This window comes from Salvia splendens, chromosome 15 (assembly GCF_004379255.2).
Source record: "Salvia splendens isolate huo1 chromosome 15, SspV2, whole genome shotgun sequence".
Classification (NCBI taxonomy): Eukaryota; Viridiplantae; Streptophyta; class Magnoliopsida; order Lamiales; family Lamiaceae; genus Salvia; species Salvia splendens.
The window spans coordinates 10,946,433-10,971,970 of record NC_056046.1 but is presented as its reverse complement, the minus strand read 5'-3'; the positions used below and the strand labels follow the sequence as shown (position 1 = coordinate 10,971,970).

General features: G+C 36.7%; 3 protein-coding genes and 1 long non-coding RNA gene across 4 annotated transcripts; 1 reads left to right on the top strand and 3 right to left on the bottom strand.

The window, feature by feature from the left end:
- Positions 1-3: 3 nt before the first annotated feature.
- LOC121768528 lies at positions 4-1,466 on the bottom strand. The gene is made up of 2 exons (XR_006043387.1): positions 1,025-1,466; positions 4-952 (listed from the first exon to the last, which is right to left on the bottom strand). It is a non-coding gene; the product is annotated as an uncharacterized LOC121768528 (long non-coding RNA).
- A 7,324-nt stretch (positions 1,467-8,790) lies between these two features.
- Positions 8,791-10,675, top strand: LOC121768526 (pectinesterase-like). Its single transcript, XM_042165063.1, has 2 exons — positions 8,791-9,664; positions 9,984-10,675. Exons 1-2 carry the CDS (start codon positions 8,791-8,793, stop codon positions 10,673-10,675), a joined length of 1,566 nt encoding a protein of 521 aa, XP_042020997.1.
- A 233-nt stretch (positions 10,676-10,908) lies between these two features.
- Positions 10,909-18,805, bottom strand: LOC121768524 (phosphoglucomutase, cytoplasmic-like). The gene is made up of 19 exons (XM_042165062.1): positions 18,674-18,805; positions 18,490-18,586; positions 16,586-16,667; positions 15,887-15,942; positions 14,873-14,986; positions 14,730-14,792; positions 14,223-14,342; positions 13,979-14,079; positions 13,402-13,461; positions 13,198-13,297; positions 12,941-13,098; positions 12,762-12,857; positions 12,506-12,569; positions 12,342-12,423; positions 12,091-12,266; positions 11,906-11,982; positions 11,517-11,649; positions 11,273-11,389; positions 10,909-11,184 (listed from the first exon to the last, which is right to left on the bottom strand). The coding sequence occupies exons 2-19, from the start codon at positions 18,568-18,570 to the stop codon at positions 11,113-11,115; spliced, it is 1,752 nt and encodes a 583-aa protein (XP_042020996.1). The 5' UTR covers positions 18,571-18,586; positions 18,674-18,805; the 3' UTR covers positions 10,909-11,112.
- A 2,277-nt stretch (positions 18,806-21,082) lies between these two features.
- LOC121767679 (lignin-forming anionic peroxidase-like) lies at positions 21,083-22,561 on the bottom strand. The gene is made up of 3 exons (XM_042164007.1): positions 22,082-22,561; positions 21,833-21,998; positions 21,083-21,659 (listed from the first exon to the last, which is right to left on the bottom strand). Exons 1-3 carry the CDS (start codon positions 22,481-22,483, stop codon positions 21,274-21,276), a joined length of 954 nt encoding a protein of 317 aa, XP_042019941.1. The 5' UTR covers positions 22,484-22,561; the 3' UTR covers positions 21,083-21,273.
- Positions 22,562-25,538: the final 2,977 nt, after the last annotated feature.

The window sequence follows — 25,538 nt, the reverse complement described above, 5'->3', positions numbered from 1 at the left end:
TCATACTTCAAAATTATTTCGAAAATAATTAAATAATTCTCAACAATTAAATTATCGGTCCAAGGATTAATAAATTTTACCCAAGACAATTGTTATCCTAGCCCACCTTATTTCTCCAATTAAAACTTGAGCCCAACACAAATAAAAGATTGAGCCCAAACAAAATAAAAAGGATGGCCCAAAGCAAAAGAGATTCCCTCTACTTCCTCCATCTCGGTCAACACATATCATTCATTCACCATTTCAATCTCTCTCTCATCACCCCCAAATCCCGTCGCCTTCCGCCAACCTCACCACACCAGAGTCGTCGGCCGTCTCCCCTCCGACGCTCACTGTACTCCGGCGACGTAGGTGTCGTCCGATCCTTCAGTCGCACGCCGCTGAACCATCGGCGGTAGCGCCGATTCGCCCCTCCGTCGCCCGACGCCGCTGCTGCCGTCGGGCTCCTCCGCTGCCGCCGCATCGCTCCAGATTCGCCGCCGTGGAGTCACCGAAGCCGAGCAGCAGCGCTGAGTCAGGCGCCTGCTGTCGCTGCTCCGTCGCCGCCGGGAGATGCTGCTGTCGCTGCCGGGAGACGCGATGCAGCTGCCGGGAGGCGCTGCTGTAGCCGCTGCTGTCCCAGCCTGCCGGTCAGCTTCCGATTGACTCCGAGTCCACCCCGAACCGACACCGCGCAGTTCCGAGCAACTCCGAACAGCCCCGAAACGTCCCGAAACTAACCCGAACAGCCCCGAAGATAAGTTCTTAATTTGATTTCATGAATTGAATTTCGATTATTTGATTTAGTTTGTCCGAATTATTGATTTGCTTCGGTTACTGATTTCATGAGATGCACAAGTATAGAATTGGATTTGGGTGGGGAAAGTGTATACCTTCAATTGGCAGATTTGTGAAAAAAGGAAGCAACTCGATGAATTTCTCGGCTTCTATTTCAATTGTCAGTTTCTCCTCACTGTGATTCAAGAATTGATATCATGAAATTAAAATGTGGAGGTTCGTATTCATGGGATTGTGAAGAAATTACCTTGAATTGAATTTGAGAAGAATAAGTCTTGTTTTCTTGATGCAGAGAACGGAATAGTAGAAAACTGACTGTGAAAGGAATATTATAGAGGGAATGTGATTTGGTTTAGATGTGGGAGAGATTTATGGAGTGAGGGGGAATGAACGGTTTTAACCGGGGTAGAGTGAAAAATGATTGTGTGATTGTGATGTGGGTGAGTTAAAGAAAATGAATTGAACCTATACATAATAGATGTCAAGTGGCGTATCCTTCAAATATTATGTCAAAGAAAGATGGCTTCTACTGCAATCTATTTATGCATCATTTAATGTTGTGTGGAAAAAAATTTGATTCTCTGTATCTGCCCTCTTTCTCTCTTTTTTATTTATTTAAATATATTTGTTTATTAACGTAATTATTTGATAATTGTTCACTTGTTCATTTAATTTGGTGTAGATATAATCGGTTCAAGTCCGTGGCTGCCCGCGCTGAAGTACCCAATTTGCTTAGAGTGCGATGTATTAAATTTTGTTGGATGTATCGGACATTAAAATTTTGATTATGGGTCTTGATTCTTTTATTATACATATATATTTTTTTTTATACTTGGTTGTCGTTAGAAACAACAACGACACTCTATCGTAAACAACCCTCTATCGTAATTCGAAATTAATTACGCAAAAAGTTACTTATATGTGTATAATTACGCCAACATTATTGTTTCTAATAATATCGTTTTAGCAGGTCGTTACAAATCCAACCACTTGATTATCGGAATCAAATATTTCCTTCTTGTCTTTTTGCACAGAGTTTTTTGCTTAATTTAAAATCAAATCATGCTGGTAAAGGAATGAATTATTATTTAATGTATATGTTACCTAATGTACATTATGAAATGAAATACAACAATATACTAGGTTTTTTAAGACCGCCGCCTATGGTTACGTTCTAACTATACATTTCACTAAATAATGACCGTTCACTTGAAATGGCATGTTTATATTGACTAACTAAACCATACAAATCCGTTTTAATCATTATTGATTAGTTAAATAAATGATTAACACATGGTGTGGGGTAATAATTAGTGTTTAGGTAACCCAAAGAGTGGTTTTCGTCTTCAAGTTTCTTTTTATATTTACTACTTTTATAAGAAGAATATATAATTCTAAATAGCACATGCATTTCATCAAATTCTCATATAAAATGTCAATAAGACCTAATTTAAGTGACAAGAGTGAGAAACTGCAAAACTATTTTACTTTGACGGATTTCAATAATGCATGATAAATTAAATGGACCAAAAAACTCGTCACCGGAATCAAATAAATGATAGTCTGCAGGTGACGAGAGCATAACTCTAAAGTCGTCTTCCACGATCGGCGGCAACTCTAGTACGACGGTAGATGTTATAAATTAGGTCATCCACAACCCACACCACATTTCATACCCTAACTCATACCTCTCCCTTGTGACAATATTATTTTCCTAAATATCAACATCAAAGTCACAACTCCTATAACCTCATACCTCTATCCATGCTTCTACTCATACCATGACTCAATTTTATTTTCATATTTTTATTATTATCCACTTTACAAAATTAAAATAAATTACACTATAAATAATAAAACAACAAAATGCGCTTGCAGCCCGCCCGGCCTGAAGCTCGGCAGACAGAGTTCTCACACATGATCAATGAATGTATAAGTTTGATACAAGCAAGCTAAGGGTGATTGTTAATTAGAGTTTCACAATTTAGTTAATTAAATAAGTTAAAGGAGCAAACGGTGATAGTTAATTGTAGGTAGAGTAGTAGGAGTATATTAGATCTAGAACCGTGACAACTTAAAACAAGGAATTGCTGCTGCCAAGTTGCAGTGGACAAAAGACAGAGCTCCAAATTTGGTGGTTCAATAATTGTGTAGTAGTATAGTAGTATTTCCTAATAATAGCTAATATATAGAGGGATGATCAAGAAATCGGCCATTGTGTCAACATTTAACCAACCAGGATCAGTTATTCAGAAATCTTATAGCAAATTATTGAAGATCCCCTCAGAATGGGCCATAGTCCTTTTTGTTTGATTACATGTTCTTTTGCTCAATTGTTGAAATTGTATGGCAGGGAAACAAAATAGAAGAAAGAAGAAGAAATGAAACGTGAAATTGGGAAGGATGACAGATTGGCTAGGACTAGAAAAGGACAGAAAATGTAAAAGATAGGGAGCAACTAGCTTGGAATAAAAAAAAAGTACTAATATATAGATGACGTTTGGTAGCTATGTCACAACAAGTTACGAGCCTAATTGTGTGTTTGATACTCTTATATTTACCTTATAAATAACTGGTGTTATTTACTTAGCTCAAGAAAGTCTGTCTTGAAGTCTACGTTTCACCTAGATGGTTAATCCACAATTTTGGTGGGTTAATCAACCGTTTAGAAAATTGAAAGAAGATAATAGAACAGATTACTAAGTTGTCAATTTATTCGTATATATTATTGAGATTATATTAACCTACATAAATTTTAGCATAATATGCAATATTTTACACCAACAATACAAATAGTTAGCACAAACCACGATATACATCATGGTCATTACCCTAATTATCTGTAACATGGATAGTCTATCAAACAAGCTTTAAGTGTCAAAAAATTCAATACTATTAATTCAACAATTAATTTATCAAAAAATTAATTATTTTAAGTGTCATTTTTTATTTGAGAAATATTATTATTTTTATTCATAAAAACATTGACTTTTATTAATAAAAATAATATATGTTTATTTATAAAAATAATCATTTTCAAATAATTTTTAATCATAAATATCCAATTTTGAAATGAAAATGGCACAATTTTTGGTGTTCATATAAATAAAATTTAATAGTAAAATCTAACTAGGGAAACACTTAAGATAATAAGAATGATTCTTTAATTTAATTAATGTGATTAAAAAAAGTAAAATTCATATGGAGAAAACTGATAGGGTAAAGTTACATAACAAAATTTGAGAGCATAATTGAGTTGTCCCAACGGAAAATGGGCTTGTGTACTAGTGATCATGACATAAGTGGATACACCAAAAAAAAAAAGTGGATACCTAATTAGGAAATTTTAAATATGATAAATATGACTTCCAAGTGGATATGCTTATATGAAGCGGGTATTCGGGGGTTAGAGATATGGTTTGGGCCAACCCGTTTTTGTTTTCCAGCTATTTGGCTACAAGTTGTTCGGGTTATAATTTTTTTATATTATGAAATTCTAACACTAATCCTAAATATTCAGATTCTGTGGTAAATTATTTTAAATTATTTTAACTAATACTTTTTATTGATAATTTTGTATCTGTAATAAGTAAATACATTTTATAATTATCTTAACTAATTACATTTTATTGATAATTTTGTATCTGTAATAAGTAAATACATTTCAACTCGTAACTAATATATCTCATAGAATGATAAGAAAATTAATTTCTTTTACACATAATTTTTATTATAAGTGTAAAAATAAAATTGATAAAATAATGAGCATAAATTTAAAAGAGAACTACATTTTTAGTTCCTAGACATTGCACTAATATTATTCGGATTCCTTATTCTCTAAAAATATTAATACCAGACATCCCTTAACATTGATATAATATCACTGGAAGAATTTTTGTATTTTTTATAACTAAATTTTGACCAAAAATGTATTTCACTCTAAATTTAAAATAAATAATCAAAATATACTTTTATGTACGGCGTTAAAAGTTTGGAAAAAAAGTAACGCAAATTTACATTTTAACAGTAAATAATGTGAATTAACTCGTTTCGGGATAATCTTATGAGGCTCAAATTAATTTTGTGCCAGCCTTATCAATTTGTGGGCTGTTTAATTTAGGGTCATTTCAACACTAAATAATGAGAATTAACTCATTATTCGTGCAGTTTCAGTATGCTGCGGAATATGCATATTACATGAATGATGCATATTGCATAACACTTTAATTCGTTCGCAAATAAGTTACGTATATTATATATAAGATGTCCATAATTTTAAAAATCAATTTACTTTTTCTATTTTTTTTAAATCGATCCTATACTCTATTAATTAATTCATTAAACTCTTATTCTACCAATCTACCATACTTAAAGATTATCAAACTAAGCATATCGAACCCAAATACTCAATATGGGAATTAATGACGAACCATGCATATATATTACGACGTGGCAGCATGCATATATATTACGACGTGGCAGCAGGCATGTGAGCCAGGTATATATATATATATAGTTTTAATATATGCAAACTATATTTAAATACAGAAACGCAGAACAATATTATAGGTAAGACACTTTTAGGTCATAGTTAGTTAATTTTTAGGTCATGCTAACAAAGCATGACCTAAAATGATCTTAGCATGACATTAAACCCAAATATTATAATATAACCTAAATTTACTTAATTATGACCTTCCGTATTTTTAGTTAATTATTGACTATTAGATCATCTCATCCTATGGCAAAGATTTAGGCTGCATTTCTGGATTTAAATGTATTTTTATTTTGATCATCTCCCCATATATATATATATATATATGCACATTCTCAATTTTTAGTTAATGTCTAATGATATTCAAATAAATAAGTGGTCGTAGATTCGTAGCCAAGTGGGTGAAGAGGGTATCAAAATCAGCAACAACCACACCTTGTAAAAATCTGATTATAGCTCACATACATATACTCGGATTTAATCAGTAAACATCCTTATCTCATACTAGCTTTTTAAACCTTAAATTCACGAGTTGTACACTTCGTGGGCACTTGCTAAACCACATACTATATGATTTTGATGGGGGACCATAATTAAATGAAACTTTCTATAAATGTTGTTATGCATCGTCACACCTAAAGTTTGAATTATTTGGTGCCTCCAAAAAATAGTTTTCTCATATTTTTAAGGGAAATGAAAAGGTATCAAGAATTCCGACAAAACAAATTACGACTTTAATTATATTATCTTACGTACTTATTTATATAAATAAATTTTCAATCATAAATGTGTTTTTCCATATCAAGTTGTAAAATTATTATTTTAATACTATAATCATATACAATTGGAAATATGCCTGATTTAGTTAATGATCCGGATTCATTAATAGTAGGCGCCAAGTCCAACGCATTGCTATTAATTCAGCCCAATCCCACTCCATATACCTAATTTTATTTTATATTATTTTTTTCATATTGCTTGCACTTGTTGAATTATTCCTTTTGTTATCAAACGATACATCACTAAGAGCATTAGCATTGGTGCGGATGTCTCGGCGGACATCCCCGCGAACATCCCAAAAACACCTTCTGCCGCATCATACGGACATTCTACTACGGATGCCACCTCATACGGACATCCCACTGCACAATGACGGACATCCCCAAGGACATCCCGACGGACTTCCCACAACAATAAAAATTCACAAATCCACAAATTAAACCATTTCCGAAATTAAACAATCGGAATTAAAATTTCGACACAAATAGAGAAAAAAATCCATTAAATAAAAAAAAGAAAAGTACATTTCACCAAATTAAAAAAAATACATTTCAATAATTAAAAACTACATCAACGACGACCCCTCTGCTGCCATACTTCTTCAATAATATCGTTCTGGAGTCGAATATGGGCTTGTTTTTGGCGCATGTCGGCAAATGCACGGACTCGATCGACTACGTGGTGGGGTATCCCCATGCGTACATTGCTACTGGCCACGCCGTGGCTTGGACCCACAACATCAGCATCATCATTGGTCCAATCAGTCATTGCTGGACCTTCATCTTCGACAATCATGTTGTGCATGATAATACATGCGTACATAATGTCGGCGATGCTGTCAACATACCACAGCCGTGCTGGACCCTTCACTGCTGCCCATCGAGCCTGTAGCACACCAAATGCCCGCTCCACATCCTTGCGCACTGCCTCCTGACAACCCGCAAAATATATCTTCTTTTCATCTGTTGGGCATCTGATCGTCTTCACAAAGACTGGCCACATAGGGTATATCCCATCCGCCAAATAATAGCTCATATTGTACTGGTTGCCGTTGGCGACGAAATTGACGGTCGGACCAACGCCCATGCACTGGTCGTTGAAAAGGGGCGACGACTGGAGGACGTTGATGTCGTTGTTAGACCCGGCTACTCCAAAATAGGCATGTCAAATCCACAGCCGGTAGTCAGCTACCACTTCAAGGATCATCGTGGGATTCTTGCCCTTGAAACCAGTAGTGTACATCCCTTTCCAGGCAGCGGGGCAGTTCTTCCACTCACAGTGCATACAATCTATGCTGCCTAACATTTCCAGAAACCCGTGCTGATTCCCGTGCATATCCAGCAGAGCCTGACAATCTTCGGGGGTAGGCTTCCGAAGATACCTATCCCCGAATATCTCCCTAACGCCCTGACAAAAATACTTCAGGCACTCGCGGGCAGTCGTCTCGCCGATGTGGAGGTACTCGTCGATCATGTCGGTCGCGCCTCAGTATGCCAACTGCCTGATTGTGGCAGTGCATTTCTGAAGCGGCGTGTGGCCGGGTTTACCAGCCGCATCCTTCCGCACCATGAAATACCCGTATCGACGCTCTAAAGCGCCCACGATACACAGAAAGAGCGAACGATCCATCCTAAAACGTCGCCGGAACATGTTCTCCCCATATCGTGGCTCCGGAGCGAAGTAATCCTCGTACAACCGACGGTGTGTAGCGAGGTGGTCCCGGGGTACTATAGATCGACGATGGATGGGTCGAGGTACCGCCGGCTCCAAGGCTGCTTGTTCTTCCCTATCCGCTGCCTCCCGCACACGTGCATGAATCAGCCGCATCATGTGTTCATAATGCCCACCACTACCACTAACACTACCAGCCATTACGGATATATAAAAGAAATTTAGAGAGAGAGAAACTTGTTAAAACAAGTGGTGCGAATGAAATGAAGTTCAACGAGCCGTATATATAGACTTTTAAATAAAAATAAAAATAAAAATCGGGACGTCCGCACGGGCGTCCGCAGAACGCCGCGGAACTCCGGTATCCGCAGCGGACGTCCGTATCCGTCGCGACCTTGCACAATGGCGGACGTCGGCATGCCGGTCGGACTTTCACCGGGACAGGCGCCATTGCTGATGCTCTAAGAATAAAAATTGTACTACTAGTATTTTTATAAGGTTAATCTACCTTTTACAAATAATTTTATTCTTTGAATTCAATACTATTTTTATATGCATATTCCATAGCACGCATACCATAAAAAAGCTCCAATGAACATATGTTCACATGGATGTTTCGTTCAGTTTAGATTTTTTATTTGATAACAGAAGGATCTCCCTATATATTTTTCCTTTAATTCCATTACCAAATAGAATCCCTGGTCCCTACAAAATAATCATTTCTTGTTTTTTGAAGATATACCCATGCACACACATACTTATTATGGAGAAAATGCATATTATCGTGTTGTGATTTTCGTCATAATCATTTCTTTTAAACTATATAGATAAATTACTACAAATTAAAACTCCAACCTCGTGTACACTTTCAATCCATTGATTGACTAAACTTCGTATTGTTCACACATAAAAATAAATATAATTGAATTAATAGAAGCGAATGGTGCCAACTTCAAAGCTGCCTCTATAAATATTACGAGAAAATTCTGCATTAGATTCATCCTATAATTGTTTGTAACATTATTTGGCTTCAACACAAAATCTCTCCCCTCCCTCTCTTTCTCTTCATGGATAAACAAATTTCTATTATTGCCACATTCCTATTCTTTCACATACTTTTGCTACATTTTAGGTTGGCAAAATGTGGCAATGCAACCTCAATTTGCACCTACACACCTCACCCCGAACTATGCAACACTCTCCAAACCACCTCCCCTCGTAAAACCCTAGACGAAAACGACGTCGATTTAGGCCGGCTAAGCTTTAAGGAAACCCTAGCACAAGCTACAAATGCCCATAAGCTCATCTCCGAGATGGATTCGAGCTCACTCGATGAGCTAGGGCGGTCAGCGTGGAGTGATTGCTTGGAGCTCTATCAAGACACAATCCATCAACTCAACCGCTCGATCGACTCAAAAATCGATGCATTCGATGCACAAACATGGTTGAGTGCGGCCATCGCCAACGAGCAAACATGCCATAGTGGATTTCTTGATTTCAACAAGTCCTCACAATTGGAATCCTTACAACTCATGCTTGGTGACTTCTCCAAAACCCTAGCTAATTCACTAGCCATCAACAAGGCCATTTCTCCATCTACCTCTAATCAGAAGAGAGATAGTGACCATTTTCCTGATTGGGTTTCGGCCCGTGATAGGAGGCTGCTCCGGTCATCCGTGAAGGCCGATGTGGTGGTGGCCCAAGACGGCTCCGGTGACTACACGACGATTTCTGAGGGGTTGGCTGCGGCTAAGAGAAGAGGAGGAGGAGGATTGAGGAGATTTGTTATATATGTGAAAAAGGGTGTTTATAGAGAAAACGTTGAGATCAAGAGATCAATGAAGAATTTGATGTTGATCGGAGATGGAATTGATGCAACTATTGTTAGTGGTGATAGAAGTGTTAAAGATGGCTTCACCACTTTCCGCTCTGCAACTTTTGGTGAGATTATCATCATCTCAATTTAATCACAATTCTTTTATTAATTTAATTAATACGTTATTTTATCAACTTAATTAGAATTGAACACGTCACAAGTTACATGCTTATAGTCTTCAAGACAATATGTGTGGACCGCTGAATTTTTATTCCAAACATAAATTGACCCTATTTTCCTCACATCTTTGAAAATTAACAATAACAACCCCATCAATAATAAGGACAAAAAACTTTTATATGTCCAAATATATGATCCACCAATTTCCAATTTAAATTTATATTAATCATAAATTAAAAAAAATTACTATATGTATAAATGCAGCCGTCTCCGGCAAAGGGTTCATCGCCCGGGGCATGACATTCGAAAACACGGCCGGGCCCCACAAACACCAAGCCGTGGCCCTGCGGTCGAGCTCCGACTTCTCAGTCTTCTTCGAGTGCAGCTTCCAGGGCTACCAAGACACCCTCTACGTCCACTCCCAGCGCCAGTTCTACCGCGACTGCGACATCTACGGCACTATCGACTTCATCTTCGGCGACGCGGTGGCGCTCCTCCAAAACTGCAACATCTACGTCCGGAGATCGATCATCAACCAGAAAAACACCGTCACCGCGCAAGGGAGAAAAGACCCAAACGAGAACACCGGCATTGTCATCCAAAACTCGGTCATCACGGCGGCGCCGGACCTCAGGCGGGTTCAAAGTTTGTACAAGAGCTATTTAGGGAGGCCGTGGAAGGAATATTCGAGGACTGTGTTTTCCAAGTGTGTGATCGATGGGTTGATTGACCCGGCCGGGTGGCTGCCGTGGAGTGGAGATTTTGGTTTGGCTACTCTGTATTATGGTGAGTATATGAATAGTGGTCTTGGTGGGAGTACTGTGGGGAGGGTTAAATGGCCGGGGTTTCATCGTATACGACATGCGGCTGAGGCAAGAATATTCTCCGCCCGGAATTTCCTCGCCGGGGACTCGTGGATTCCGGCAACCGGTGTGCCGTTTACGTCTGGCCTGTGATAAGTTGGTTAGATTAAGGGACAATTGAATGTGTTGCAGTTATACGATGCAAATGTGTGATTTGCGTTTAATTTTTGTGCTAGATTGGGAAGTTACAAATGTACTAAGTATGTTGTAATTGCTTTTACGTTGGTATTTCCAATTTTAAGAGATCAAAATCCCTCTGTTTTATTACCTTGATTTTGATTTAATTTTTAAATAAGTACAATTATTTTACCTTAACATAAAGCAGATACCAAATAGTAGGGCTAAGATTATACTCAAATTCATAACCCTCATAGCAAGGTACATAGACCGTGTTCATAACTCGGTTTCCTGCAAGTGCACATACAATGCCGAACTTGTAAAGTTAATTGCATTGCTTATTTTTCGCAACAAAATTATGTAAATGATGGATATGAGATCAAACAAACTCCTCAGCACCGTGTCTGCAGCATCTATGTAATAACAGTGGGAGCAGATCGGCCAGTGTATTCTTGCATCTTAGACAGCTTAAGAGCAACCTCAACCTGCATAGGAAGAATACAATCCATTGAGTGTATGCATCTTGGCTTGCACTGTAGAAGACTGTTCTTGGATGTTAAATCTAGCACTTACAAGAGGAGCAAGCGCATCTTGCGAATCTCTCCCAATCTTGTTTGGGTCCTTCTCGTACTGCTCTATGTAGAGACGGATAGTAGCACCTTCTGAACCAGTTCCAGAGAGTCGGAAAACCTAGTGAATCATAAGTGTATATAACTCAGTACTTTCAAGTGATCCTAATACATTCATATACTAAATGTATGGGATAGTTGAAAAGTTCCTGAAACTGTGTTTACAGATATTTGACGGAGTAACTTACCAATCGAGATCCATCTTCAAATAGGTATCTGATTCCTTGATGCTTTGAAATTGAACCATCAACAGGATCCTTGTACTCAAATTCATCAGCATTGACAACATTTGAAACATCTGGCCGAATCCCCTTTATAATGCTGTGGGAACATATGTATACAAGTAAATCGAATTAAGACTACAACTACAAAAGTGGCAGAATAGATTATTACTCAAATCAATCTCAAGCTACATGGTAGCAGTTGAAACCAACTACTTAAGACTTTTTACTTGCAAGTGAATTCTTACTGCGGCAGAGAAAAGTCTAGGAACAAATGTAAACGGGATGCCAAAAGTGTGAGAGAAGCTTTAGTTTTGACTTTTGAGGGGAGAATGGAAGAGAGGCAGGAGGCTTACTTGTTGACTTCGGTTAGGTTTGATTGCAGCTTGACCAAATAAGCCATCAGTTCCTTGGCACCACCAGCATCAACATTCTTCATTGCATGGGGAAAAAGAATTAATGAACAAAATATATAAACTAATACATTCCTCAAAGCAATAAGCACTTAAAGAGGAGGGAAAAACACGGCATATATCCACACCTCATAATCGTATCGAGTGTAATAGTGACGCCCATATGTGGACCAATGCTGGCGCACTGTGTCTTCAACAGTGACGAGTTTATCTCCCTCGAGATTGTCTTTGTTCTTATAGGCAATAATAGCTAGCCAAGCTAACACAGCCCATATTCCATCTTTCTCGCGGATGTGGTCCGAGCCTGTTAATAAATATTAATAAAAATGCTTAAGGACATTGCTTCCTTCAATGGTTCTGTATGAAACATAGATCTTACCAGTTCCAAAACTTTCTTCACCACAAACTGAACACTGTCCATCATCCATCAGGTTGCCAAAAAATTTCCATCCGGTTGGAACCTTCACAGTTCACAGAGATAACATTAGTACACCTCTAAAACCAATCCATGACCATTTTATAAATATTCATTTCATATAGTACCTCAAAAAATTTCAGATTCAAGTGCTTAGCTACGACATCAAGAGCAGCTGATGTGGGCATGCTCCTGAGGAGAATAATGGAGCATATAAGATTTCATCTTCTAAAAGACTTTCAATTAAGAAAAATATAATGAGAGAAGAATGACTCGTGTCATTTAAGATAAAGATAACGGGAAAGAAATGATGCATCGGCTTCCAGGAGTCAACTAATAGCATCAAAGAGAAAAGTTCAGGAAAAGCAAAAGCAGGATCAGAACCTTGCAACTCCTTTTAGACCACCAGAAAAGTAGGGTATCGCCTGTACAGCATTTGCAGCTATAATAGCAACAGAATCAGATGGAGTAACAAAGAACCTGAAATCAAAATAAGACTGATTCAGAATAAGAATTAAGTAAAATTGATGTTCAAAATCAGCATATTATTTTAGAAAACCAGCCTTTTTCCAAGAACCATATTGCGGTCGGCATCTCCATCAGCAGCCGCACCAAACTCTGGCGGGTCCGGATTGTTGTCTGTCTTGCTCAATCCCATACGAGCTACTAGTTCTTTTGCATACGTCAGATTAGGATCAGGATGTCCTCCACCAAAATCTTCCTGCAGAAGACAGTATAAAATCATGCAAATTTTTGGGCACGGGACGGGATTTAAGAAATTTACTATATACATACAACTTTTTTGAATAAAAAATTTTACCTTGGGTACACAATTAAGCAAAGAGCTTTCCTTTGCACCTAGCTCTTCCACAAATATGCGTTTAGCGTAAGCTCCAGCAACGCCATGAAGTGCATCATAGCTACAAAATGCAAAGCATAAATAATGGAATCGGAATAGGCCTCATCCAAACAATCAGTTTGAATTTTTTGCAGAAATGGCATCAAATTTGAAGTCATAGGATACCAGAAAGTGAATTTCGGAGATGACAGTAGCTTCTTGATACTCTGGAAATCAAAAATAGACCTGGAAAACAATAAGTATGACAAAAGTGCAGCACAGCTTAGTGAGAATATGTACAGCACCAAAGATTGGACAGAGAATAATATTGAGTTACGTCACCAAATATGTACTCCAATGATATGGGACGGAGGGAGTATGTACAACACCAAAGATATCATGTACATACTCCCTCCGTCCCAATACAAGTGATAGACTTCTTTTGGGCACGGGACGAGATTTAAGAAAATGATATTGAGTTAAGTGGAGAGAGAATAAAGCAGTAGAGAGAATAAAATAAAAAGGTAAAGAGGGAATAAAGTAGAAGAGAGTAAATGGGTTGCTTTTTGCTAAAAACAAAAATTGATCACTTGTAGTGGGACAACCAAAAAAGAAATATCAATCACTTGTAGTGAGATGGAGAGAGTATTTAATGTAAGATGGATCAAACCATATTTTGCACCAATCCCTTCCCTTCAAGGAAATCATATAACATATACTTAATGGGAAAATGAGCTTTATGCAATCCTATCGAGATACGTACTTCATCAATTTGACATAGTCACTTGCTGAATCAAAAACATCAACGTCAAACTGCCCGTCAGGACCAGTAAAGTTACTTAATCCAATTTTGGAGATATCCACCTGCAATTTCGTTTTAATATTGTTAGGGGATAAAAGGAAAGGTAATTCTGCCACAAGTGTGCATATTTGGGCGCATAATATACATACATATAATATACTAATATAGTATATCATTATATGCACTTCCATGAAACAAATCATACATCAGGTAGGCCTTCAGCAATCAAATATTCCTTAATCGTGGTGGTGTTTGAATAGATCTTATCAGTGACCCCTTCTGGAGCAGGTCCACCATTTTCCATGTTGTATTTGATTCCAAAGTCCTAGCAAACAAAGAGAAGACAGATAAGGAAATTGAATTAAGGAGCCAGTTTTAGCACAACATGTCCATTAATGAGTGACCAAGACAACAAAGAAAGAGAATATCCTTCTGAAGATAGTCTTTGACTAGAACATTCTACCATAGTGATATACAATAATAAACTTGAGTCATTTAACAGAAAAATATTGAAAAGAAACAGCAAGGAAACCTGGAAGGAATACTAAGTTCCTCGCACTGACCTTGATGCAAGGCGTTGCTAGAAAACAAGCATAACCACTAGACATTGAAACTGACTCAATGATGTACTGGAGCAAAATACAAGACTATACAAGCATTCCAATAATGACAACCAGGGGTAAAGTAAAAAAGAAGTAATTCAGGCGCACACCTCATTTGGCCCCCCTGGGTTGTGGCTTGCTGTAAGTATAAATGCCCCATTTGCCTTGGAGCCCTGCGAAAGTTCAAGATGTTAAGTGTTTAATGTTTCATTGTTTAAGATTTTTACAGAGGAAGTAAAAGGTCAATACTCACATCAGCGCCTACTCTTTCACGTACAACAGCAGAAACAGCAGGAGTAGATAGTAACCCGTTCTGACCAACCCATATACGCCTTACTCCATTTGCAGCAGCCATTTTGATGATGATCTAACATTGGATACAACTACTTAGAACTTATACCTTATTTGAGATCAAACAATACATAAAAAGCTTAGGGTCACAAGTGAGTTCTAGAAGTCAAAAACTGAAGACGTAACATTTTTCACCGAAAGAGCTACTTTCTTGTCCACTTCCATTACTCGGTTTATTTTTTAGAATTTATAGGACCAATGAGTGTACTCCAGTGTTGTTAGGGTCACGGGTCGCACCGGGGCGATTGAGTAAAATTTCGGGTCGCGGGTCGACGAGTCGACTGGGTCGAGAGACCCACGAATCGGACATGCTAATAGTGCACAAATTGCATAACATGCTGAACTTTTATTTTTATTGACCCACCATTGCATTCTTTTTAATATAAATAAGCTATAGAAAGGTTTGTGCTCTTATTATAATATAGATAATGTATTTATAAGAAATGAAGAGCCGAGTACGAGAGAGAGAGTTGGAGTACTCCATGTGTTAAATATTACTAGTAGTGTTTATGAGTAATGAGAGAGAATGAGACTGCCTATTAATTATCATAGGAGAACGTGCACCAGCAGACCTGCACGACTATTTAATAAATCATTTATGTAATCTAGAAGTGTACATGTTGTATTCCATTTATTAGTAGTATTTAAATATTATGGGACTGTTCATCTTCTTCAATTTCCTTTCTTCTTCATTTGACTGCGACTCACAACCCACAGTATCAACCCAGTCGCCCCCGCCGACCCAGCCGCCCCAGCCGCGACCCCGTATCTCGATCAACCCACCCAAGTTGAGGCGGTGCTGGCTGTGACCCGAGCGACCCAAATGACGTTTTGACAACACTGGTGTACTCACATATGTTTCACTCTAATAGACCTACCAATGATGACTGTATCATAAAGTGACAATGCATCTCACCTGGATAGCATCCTTCGAATAGTAGCGGCCATCACCAGAGACAACAAGTGTTGCACCTGAGGAGTTTTCAGCATGAACTATAAAAACTTGACTGTAAAAGAGAAAACTAGAGCTGGTGTGTCTGCTAGGGTATGAAAACTAGCAACAAATATTAAGAATCAGTTCAAAGAACTGCATGGAAATCTACTCCAAATATTAAATAGTACTAAGAAAATCAGATAGTTATAAAAATGACATAACTCCTTGCCCAGTAGACAATCTCAAAAGCTAATGTATCTATTATGATTGTTACCAATTGATAATTTATGAGGTAACATAGACATTATCAAACAAACTATGATAGAATAGTGCCTGCCACTTACTTAGAAAATCTCAATCATTATGCATACAAATGTACAATGACAAGAATACTATTGAGAGTATCATTACATGTATATTGTATGCAAACAAAGCTATAATTTCTAATTGCTTGCATAAAAAGTAAGTACAGTACATCTAAGTTTTTTGAGGTTGCTGCTTTGAAGCAAACAGAGGTACTTTTGCAATTTTTGCATATAATGGTATAAATCATGTGTCCATTTGTCCATCACTCCATCTTAATATTTGCTTGTCAAAGAGTAAATTGTGCATCTCAATTTTAAAATCACACCATATCAAAGAAAACCAAGAGTACGCAAATGCTAAAAGATATGGGAGTACCTTTCATCTTATCAGCTCCAAGGGCATTAAAAGTAGACTGGACAAAATTTTGCAAGTAATGGGGTTGCACGAATACCTTCACCTGAACCATGCATTCCAAATACTTATTCCAGAATCAACAACAAAAAACAACTTTGCACAGCTTTTAAAACACAAAGAACATATAAATGTACTTATAATGCAGACCCATTCTGAAAAAATCAGAAATTATTAGCAAGACTAAGTTAAGACATTTAAAAAAAGATAATAGTTCTTGCTACAACAAGTCGCTTGAAAATATGGTGGCCTTCTGTCTTTCTGATTGAAATCTGAAAGCTAACTTTTGTGACTCCCAATCATATGTGATCTGGGAAACACCATGACGAACATGGGTAGCAACAATGAAACATTGTTGTTACATACTCCTCTGCTTCATGCAAAAATGGTGAAAATAAGACTTCCTATGCTTCATGCAAAAATAATGTGATCCCTGAATTCACTTCCATTTCACTCAGAATTCTGAGAGGAAACCCCTTGAACAAAAAATTGGAAAAGTATCTGGATAAAATCCAGAAATCATAGTCATGTGAATTAACTTTTAAAAAGATGATTTCACATTTAGTTTCAAGAAATTAATAGAATTAAAGTAGAGTACAAAAATCAAATCTCATGAAAGGGGAAAATTCAAATTTATATAGACATCATATGAGAAGGTTATGATTTCTCATAAATCATGATAAAAGTAATTTCGATTTAGTATTCACATATCAGTTCAGATTCCGAAGAACTTGAGATATTTGGAAGAATTGATATGGTAAACATTCGAATCCATCAGACTCAGACGTCCTAAAACTGCAATACTAGTACCTAGAGCCTTTCCTATCTTTCTGTTGGCAAAGAGAAAGAGACAATCTAAAGGTCATCTTATCAAACCATGTTATCTTGTTTCCCAGACATCTACTGAGTCTTAATAGGTATAGTTAAAAAAAAATACATGTAAGGATATATCAGGCCAGTTATCTAAGTTCTACAGATACAGCATTCTATGCATCAGGCTTATGCCTCACTCGCAGAAGCTAAAAAAACTGTTTAATTTCTAATGAATGTTATCATCCTGATGCAGTTAAAAGTTTCTACAACAATAAAGAATGCAGGCATATCCTTAGGGATAGCTTCTAGAGGACCAAGCACACGTGTCATTAGTCCAAATCACCCTATTTACATTGCCGAAGTATTTTTAAAACCAAGACATCCACCTTCCTACTCTTCAAATTGTTTTTGAGGAATTATAAAGTTCATAAATTCAGTTAAATGATAATGGATGAAAAATTAGTATGTTTTGGTTCTGAGTCTGTCAGATATAATTCATGTTTCTGGAGTGGGAGAGGGGGCGGGAGCTCATCCGAAGACTGATCCTGATACTTCACTATGATCAGTTTCACAATATGCAAAACCATGCCTTCCACCAGAACAGCTCTCAAATCCTGATTCTTAGAACAGGATGAATTTGGAAACTAAAAATATAGACTTAGCACACCAGCTTGGCTTGGCATTTGTACAAAAATAGATTTTTCCTTTTTAATCACAGCACAAACATAAACAATACTATTACTAGGTTTATCAGATCTAAAGCTCACTCCTGCAATCATACTAAACATCAGCCCCGCCGATTAAATGTCTATGGAATACATAACTTTTCGCATAAACAGAGCATCATATAAATACCAGAACACTTGTCCAGCCGACGATGTCACCAAATACACACACAAACACACATTCATGTATATAGAAAATGCATAGATCCGATCGGAGCATCAATTCATGCTGAGGATCCATCCATTTCCTATAAAATTCAGTAGCCATACGGAACAGAACGAGAATCATCACAAATCAGAAAAAAACGCAAAAAATACACAAAATCAAACCTTCTTCCTGAGACCAGAAGTCCCAGGCTTCTGGCCATCGATTGGAGAAGTCTGGACGCGGGTAACCTTAAACGCTCCCATCTTGACTGAAAACAATCTGTGAGAATTCAGCAGCAGAAATAAATCAAACGGATGAACAGCCAATAGCAATGTGCAAGTGAAAATGTTGGAGAGAGATGCCTACGTAGAAATTGAAGGAAGCGTGTCGAGTATTGGGGAAGTGAGAGAAAAAAAAGAGTGGTATCTATAAAAGTGAAAAAAATTAGTAAAATAATTGATGTATTATTCTGTGACGCACACGTATTTTAATTAATTCGCCTCGGCTTGACCGTCAGATGAATCGGATCTCGCCATCAACTTCTTGTTTTAAGCCAAAATTATGAAATAAATTAACAAAACTTATTACCATATGACTCAGATCTCCGCAATCCACTACTTTATTAAGTCAAATTTTATATAATAAGTATGCAATAAACTAACAAAACTAATCATCCATATTCAATCACGTTGTGTTGTTCACATAGTAATTATCCATAATCACTGGTAGTAGTGGGTGGGGAAACAATCTTTTATGGAGTGTATTAGGTTATTTTTAAAGGCTTTTTTTCCTTTATAAAGGTAGTTTTGTAGAATTACTGGTAGGGGTGTATTAGGTTATTTTTAAAATTAAGTTATTTTAGTTCTTTTCATAATTAAGAAACATAGTTTGAGAATTAGGATGTGGGCCTGTTGGCAATCGGCTGTACGTAGGACTATGGCCCAGTTAGTGTCGGAATATTCTGAAGTTATTTCCGAAATTCCAATTGAACTTTACAACTCTCGGAAAAATTTAATATGTATTTTTTATAGTACTATTTTAACGCGCTAGGTTGTCAATAAATTACAATTTAAACAAAAAAGTATTTGTGATTACGCTTTAAAACAGAATTACTACTCCTATAGATATTTTCATTTATGACTGCGCTTAAAATTTTAGTACATTAGAACTGTTTTATTCCCATCAAAAGTTAACCGACCGATATGCACTTCTATCTTTACTCTTCTTTGCAAATTCTCCTTCATTATCTTTGTTCCTTATTCCTTTTTTTGGATATTCTTCATTATCCACATCTACTCTTTACATGGCAAATTAAATTCTTTTCGTCTAATACATTTTTTGATAGGGACCTCGCACCTCGGCCCCATCCTACAGCCAGGCCACCTCCGAATCGAGCAAGGTAAGCCCAAAGCCACCGTTCCCAAGAGCAGCCGCGATCATCCGAATCATACAGGAACCGATCGACCCAAAAAATACCAAGATTATAGCACTAAATAAATATGATCTTGTTATTTTCATTAATTAGGTTAGAGATAATCTTCTTTGGTTTTCTTTTTGATTCTATCCCGAATCGTAAAGTCGAATCAAGCAGGGTCAGATCCTATAGATAATAGGATCCAATAGAGGTAAAAAAAACATGGGAGAATAAAGAATAAACTCTATTCATATTCTTCTTCATTCACGATAAACCTTAGTATCACTACTAGGGTTTCTCATCTTCTCATCTACAATTCCTAATATATGTGTGCTCTCTCAAAATCGATAGGCATCCAGGACCTATCATTTTTCTTTCTCGATTGTCCATATTATATTCCGATTTTTTTTGCCAGATATTTATGTCCACGATGGGTATTCTTATTATATTAGGATATATCTATGCTTATTATGAGATGGTCAAGTAAATATGATTTGGTGGGTAGTGGATGTGGGAATTATAATTGTAATATGTGGAAGCTTTTGACTGCGACATGCATATAGTGTACACACACATATCTAGACTTAATATATATACTCCTTCCATCTCATAAAAGACGCTGAAATGACATAATATTTTAGGAGGTTTTGTTTTGAGTGTAAAGTGGAGAGAGAAAATATAATATTTATATTAATGTGGGAGAGAATTTTTTCCAAAAATAGAAATATGACATTTTTAATTGGACAAACTAAAAAGGAAAGTGAGACATCTTTTATGGGACGGAGGGAGTAGTACTTTAGTGATTCACACAATGCATATTCGAAGTGCTTATAATACTTTATTTTTATCTTTCTTCAGTCTTAATTCTTTTGTAACAAAACGGCCAACTCTTTATGCATTAGAAAATTACAGTTTTACAAGTTATATTATGTTGATTATTTCATAACTAGAGCATAAATTTTTTGAAAGCGTTAAATTTTAATAATAAATCAATTATGGAGTAGTTGATTATAGCATAAATTTGTTTAGATATATATAACACATACTATTAAAATAATAAATTCAAAAAATAAACATAAATAGACAGAAATGCTAAATCATTTCTCTATATTTTCTATTTTTTAAAGTTTAGTGTATAGAAATTATAATAAAGATAAGATGTTGATTATTAATTTGTTAAATTTCTGTTAGTGGAGTTCAGTTTATTCGAACGGAGGAGACTGTGAAATGTCGTATTGGCCTGATCACGTGAAATGTGAGGCTCTGCCACTGTTATATAGAAAGAGGATGTATAAAACAAATTCAGATAGTTAATTACCTTTTACATACACATATACATGAAATAAAGAACTGGAGACTAGTTAATGAAAACGAATAATTCATTGATTGGTGGTACTCCTATAAATTATATTACAAAATCACATGATATGCTAGAGCTAGCGAAAAAGAAGATATTCATTGTGAAACAACACTTGGGAAATATATTGGCGACTGCATGCATTGCAATGTGCATGCATACAATAAAAACAAATACTAAGAGAGAGATGAGTTATCAGTTGATTGCGCTGCAAACCCTTCTTATGATTCCATTCTGTCCGACAGTTGGTTCAATCTCCGACATCTTGATCATTGCAGTCGCAAAATCGGCAGCGAAAGTTCTCGGATTTCCACTGTACTGAGACACGATGGAGGCCGTTGATCCGGAGAAGAGAACTTGATCCGACTGCAACAGTCCCTTCCTCTGCACCAAATTCCTGAAGTAGTTGTTGTCGAATGAATTCGGCGTCACCAAATCCAGCGCCGCCAAGTTGCTGTCGCCGCCGGTCTGGGGGCAGCCCCGCCTCCTGGTACTAGCAAAGCCGGCATCAATGTCAGTACCGTTGCTGTATATTCTTCCACGGAACAAGAAGCATTGGGATTGACCTAATGTATGCGCTCCTACATATATCAAATAGCAACCCATTATATACTTTGCACATTAGTTTGATATTATTCGCTTTGTTTTTGGGTGACTTAATTAATTGGGGTTGAACAACACTTATATAGTCATGATTCCAACTCTTCTCATTCTCTAATATGGGATGAGTTTGTAACCCAGCAATTTTACTTACCAGATAGAGCAACCATGTCTCTTGCATTAAGACCCTTTTTGTCGAAAGCGTCAATAAGAACTTGAAGGCCGGAAAACGGACTCGGGAGATCGGTGTTGGCCACGTCACGGCTAGCGGTGGTGGAATCTCTTCTTCCCAGTTTCACGCTCCATGATGGACCACCAACCTGCATAAATTTTCAACAATTAATTTAGTCATGGATGAATAACGATTAATGATTATGTATGTTTAACTTCTTGGAATGCTTACAGCAGCAGAGGCGTCGCGTGCGGCTAAGGTGAGCACGTCAGCGCAAGAGACGACGCCGGGGCAAGCGCGCTCGACCTCGCGCTTGGCGGCCTCGATAACCTCGTATCCTCTGGCGGAATTTACGTTGGGAAATGCCGTCTTCTCAGACTGGATGGTGGAGGTCTCGTCCAGCAAGATTGAAGCATCGCAGCCCTGAACAAAGCAGTCGTGGAAGTGGAGGCGGATGAGAGACGCCGCCATCCGCCGCTCGGCCGAAATAGCGCGGCGGATGGAGTTGCGGATGATTTTGGGTGCATTGGGGCATGTAGCGTCGTAGAACGTCGCTGAGAGTTGTGCTTCACTAGAGATGCTGCTTAGCAGCACCATTAGAGAGAGTATAGGAATAACAAACCTAGCAATCATTTTGAAGAGAAAGAGTGGAGATATTTGATGTGATGTACTAATTATACGATTAGTGCAAATGATTGTTGTGAAATTTAATTGGAGTGAAGATGAGTGAGGAGAAGTAATTGATTGTGATGAATATATATAGAGCAAAAAAGTACTAGTACTACAATGTAAATTGGTGGGATGGAGTCTGTATTGGCTGCTATAACCGCGTATGGACTAACAACTACTCAACGTTACTTAGCCAGAATAGGCAATTGTGTGTTTACAAATTCAACTATTACTCCAACTTGGATAATTCGGTTTCTATTTATTATTATAAATATAGTAGGAAAGTCAATTTATGATTTGGTCAACAATGGTGATGTAGAGTTGGACGACATGCATGCAGACAGCTAATAATTGGAAAGTCAATTCACGTTATATGAAGTGCCAAACCCAAAAGTCTAAGGCATTCCACACAGTACAAAATCATCACATGTGATTACCCACCTTATCCAAGAAGGAACAGGGAACTAGTGGTATGTGGAATTAGGAAAACAAAAAAATACAGAGAAACGAAAAAAAAACATTATTCCAAAAAAAAACTTATTATAGTGAAATGCAGAAATATATTAACTTTATGAATTATATCCCCATTTTCTCATCGTATGCGCTTCATAAATTCAAAAGTAACATTAACTAGTCAGAATTTAATCTATGTTTGGTGTTTATTGTCTTAAGTACTTTATTAAAATTCTTCATGAAGTAGTAAAATAAATTGAAATTCAACTATTCATATTGGCTGTCTCAAGCTGTAACGCAGGACTTATGTGCTCGTTTGAGGTCAAAGGTAGAGTTTATTGTACGAGTAATTTTTTAGATTACAAATTCTTGCACTCGTGTGCACTAGGTTATAACATGTCGAAGTAAATTATGCAGAAATTTTATTTCCACCTTTGTGACTGCAATTGAGATTCGTTTATGTATACATTCACTATAAAAAATTAGTATTGTATTTTTTAAGGACACAAAAATTGAGTTGCATTAAAAAGTAACAATAATTTAATAGGCAAAAGAAAGTGTTTCTAAATTAGGAAAAAATTAACTTAATCTTTTGTATTTTTAGAACGCTTCCATTTGCATTTAATTTTATTGAGACACAAACAATAAAGGCGTTTTTTTAAAGCTTCGTATATTAGAAATACAAATTAAGCATTCTTAATTGCTTTAAAAAAATTATTAATAGTTTCTTTGTTGTAACGTATATTGTCAAGATCAATAAATTAATGGTTCCTAACGGCTAAAAGGCATTTTTTGTTTATATCATTTTCATTAATATGTACTCCACACTAAAAAAAAGCATCCATTTGCTACCAATTTTTTTCTAGCACACCACGGTGCTCGCCAATTTGCCAGCAGAAATCAAGAAAAATGTAAACAACGACCCATTTCTGGAGGGAGGAATAAAACAAGGGGCTTTGCGAGCACAGATTTAATGCTCGCAAGTTTTCGAGCAAACGATGCTAGCAAAAAGTGCAAAATATACATGTGCTAGCGATTTAGTGAGTAGGAATAGGTGCTAGCAAATTGACGAGCAAAATAGGTGCTAGCAAAACTTTAAAAATGATAACCATAGTTAATTAATGTTAATCAAATTATGAGATGTAAAATATAGACTTAATTGTATTGGAAGAAGCAATTATTATTCTTATCGTCGGTAGCAGGTTGGATAGAAAAGTCCGAGGGGGATTTACTTGATATTCTAATTGTAGCTTAGAATTAACTGAAAATATTTTCTTTATCAACATTGGTTGGGTTAGTCTATAGAATTTTTATATATTTTATTTAATATGTTGTTCTAACTTTTTTTCTTTTCTTTTATATTATTTTGCAGGTACATGCAAATATTGAGAACTATAATCAAGATCTCGCCAAAATTGCTTTTCATAAAAGTTGTAAGCGTAAGTATGGCGATCATATCTACAAACTGAAAAATAGGAAAAGAAGGCCTGCTTACTTCACGGATGCGTTGTGGGATGATTACACTAAACCATTTTTGGTCTTGCATCTTTGGGATTTTAAATGAAGAAAATGGGGACTGCCTTGCATTTATGGTATGCTATGCTTCCATGATTGATTCTATGTGAACATTTCATGAAAAACCACGGCAGTGTTGAAAGGGGTTTACCATCTGCTGGTATAATTACTGTTGAAATAAAAGGTTTGTTATGAATGAGTGAACTGATGGTGATGAGCATATATGTGAGTGTGTGTATATATATACAAATCTGAATCTTGATTACTGTTGATATCATAACTGTTGAAATAAGAGGTGTTGTAGTTTGGAAATCTCACCATCTTCTCATTTCCTTTTTTAAAATGTCTTCTTGGCTCTTTTGATTTATGAGAGTAGCAGATAAATTCTTTTAGCACCATTTCAGATTGAATTTGACAGCTATGTATTGCTTTCTATAGAGTTGCAGGGTCATACGCTGGTTGGAATAGACCGTATATAGCATGTGCATGCATTGGTTTGAAGTCTTATTATACATGATATGAATCATGTACCTTGATTGATTTTGTGTCTCTTAGTTCTGCAAACGAGGGGGTTCTGATGCTTACTGTTTTCTTCTTCTAAGTTGATTATTTAATTTTAAATTTTTGGACAACCTCTTACTATGTCTTTGTTTGTTTATAGGAGCAAGTTATGGCAGCAGCCTATGAATTACGGGTTGTAGGGGAAGTAGATCCAGATTTAGATCGCATTTTCCTTGACCTTTTTGGGAAGAATATGAAGAGACAGCAAATTCCCGGAGCCGGACAGGCAACAAGCTGAGTTAGCGAGGCAAAATGTGGAGTTACGCGCAGAATTTGCGAACGAAACTGAGAGGCTATTTGTAATAGCCGAGACCTAGATTCTCGAGAATTCTTAAGAAATAAATACCAGCTTTTATTTAACGAATGAAAGAGTATTTTTATTTCTTGAAAAATGGTACAAATTACAGTTTTCAGAATCTCAAAACTAAAGTTACAATCTTTGACGACGAAAATTAAAAGTTGAGCTACTACACTATTACATTTAGAAATC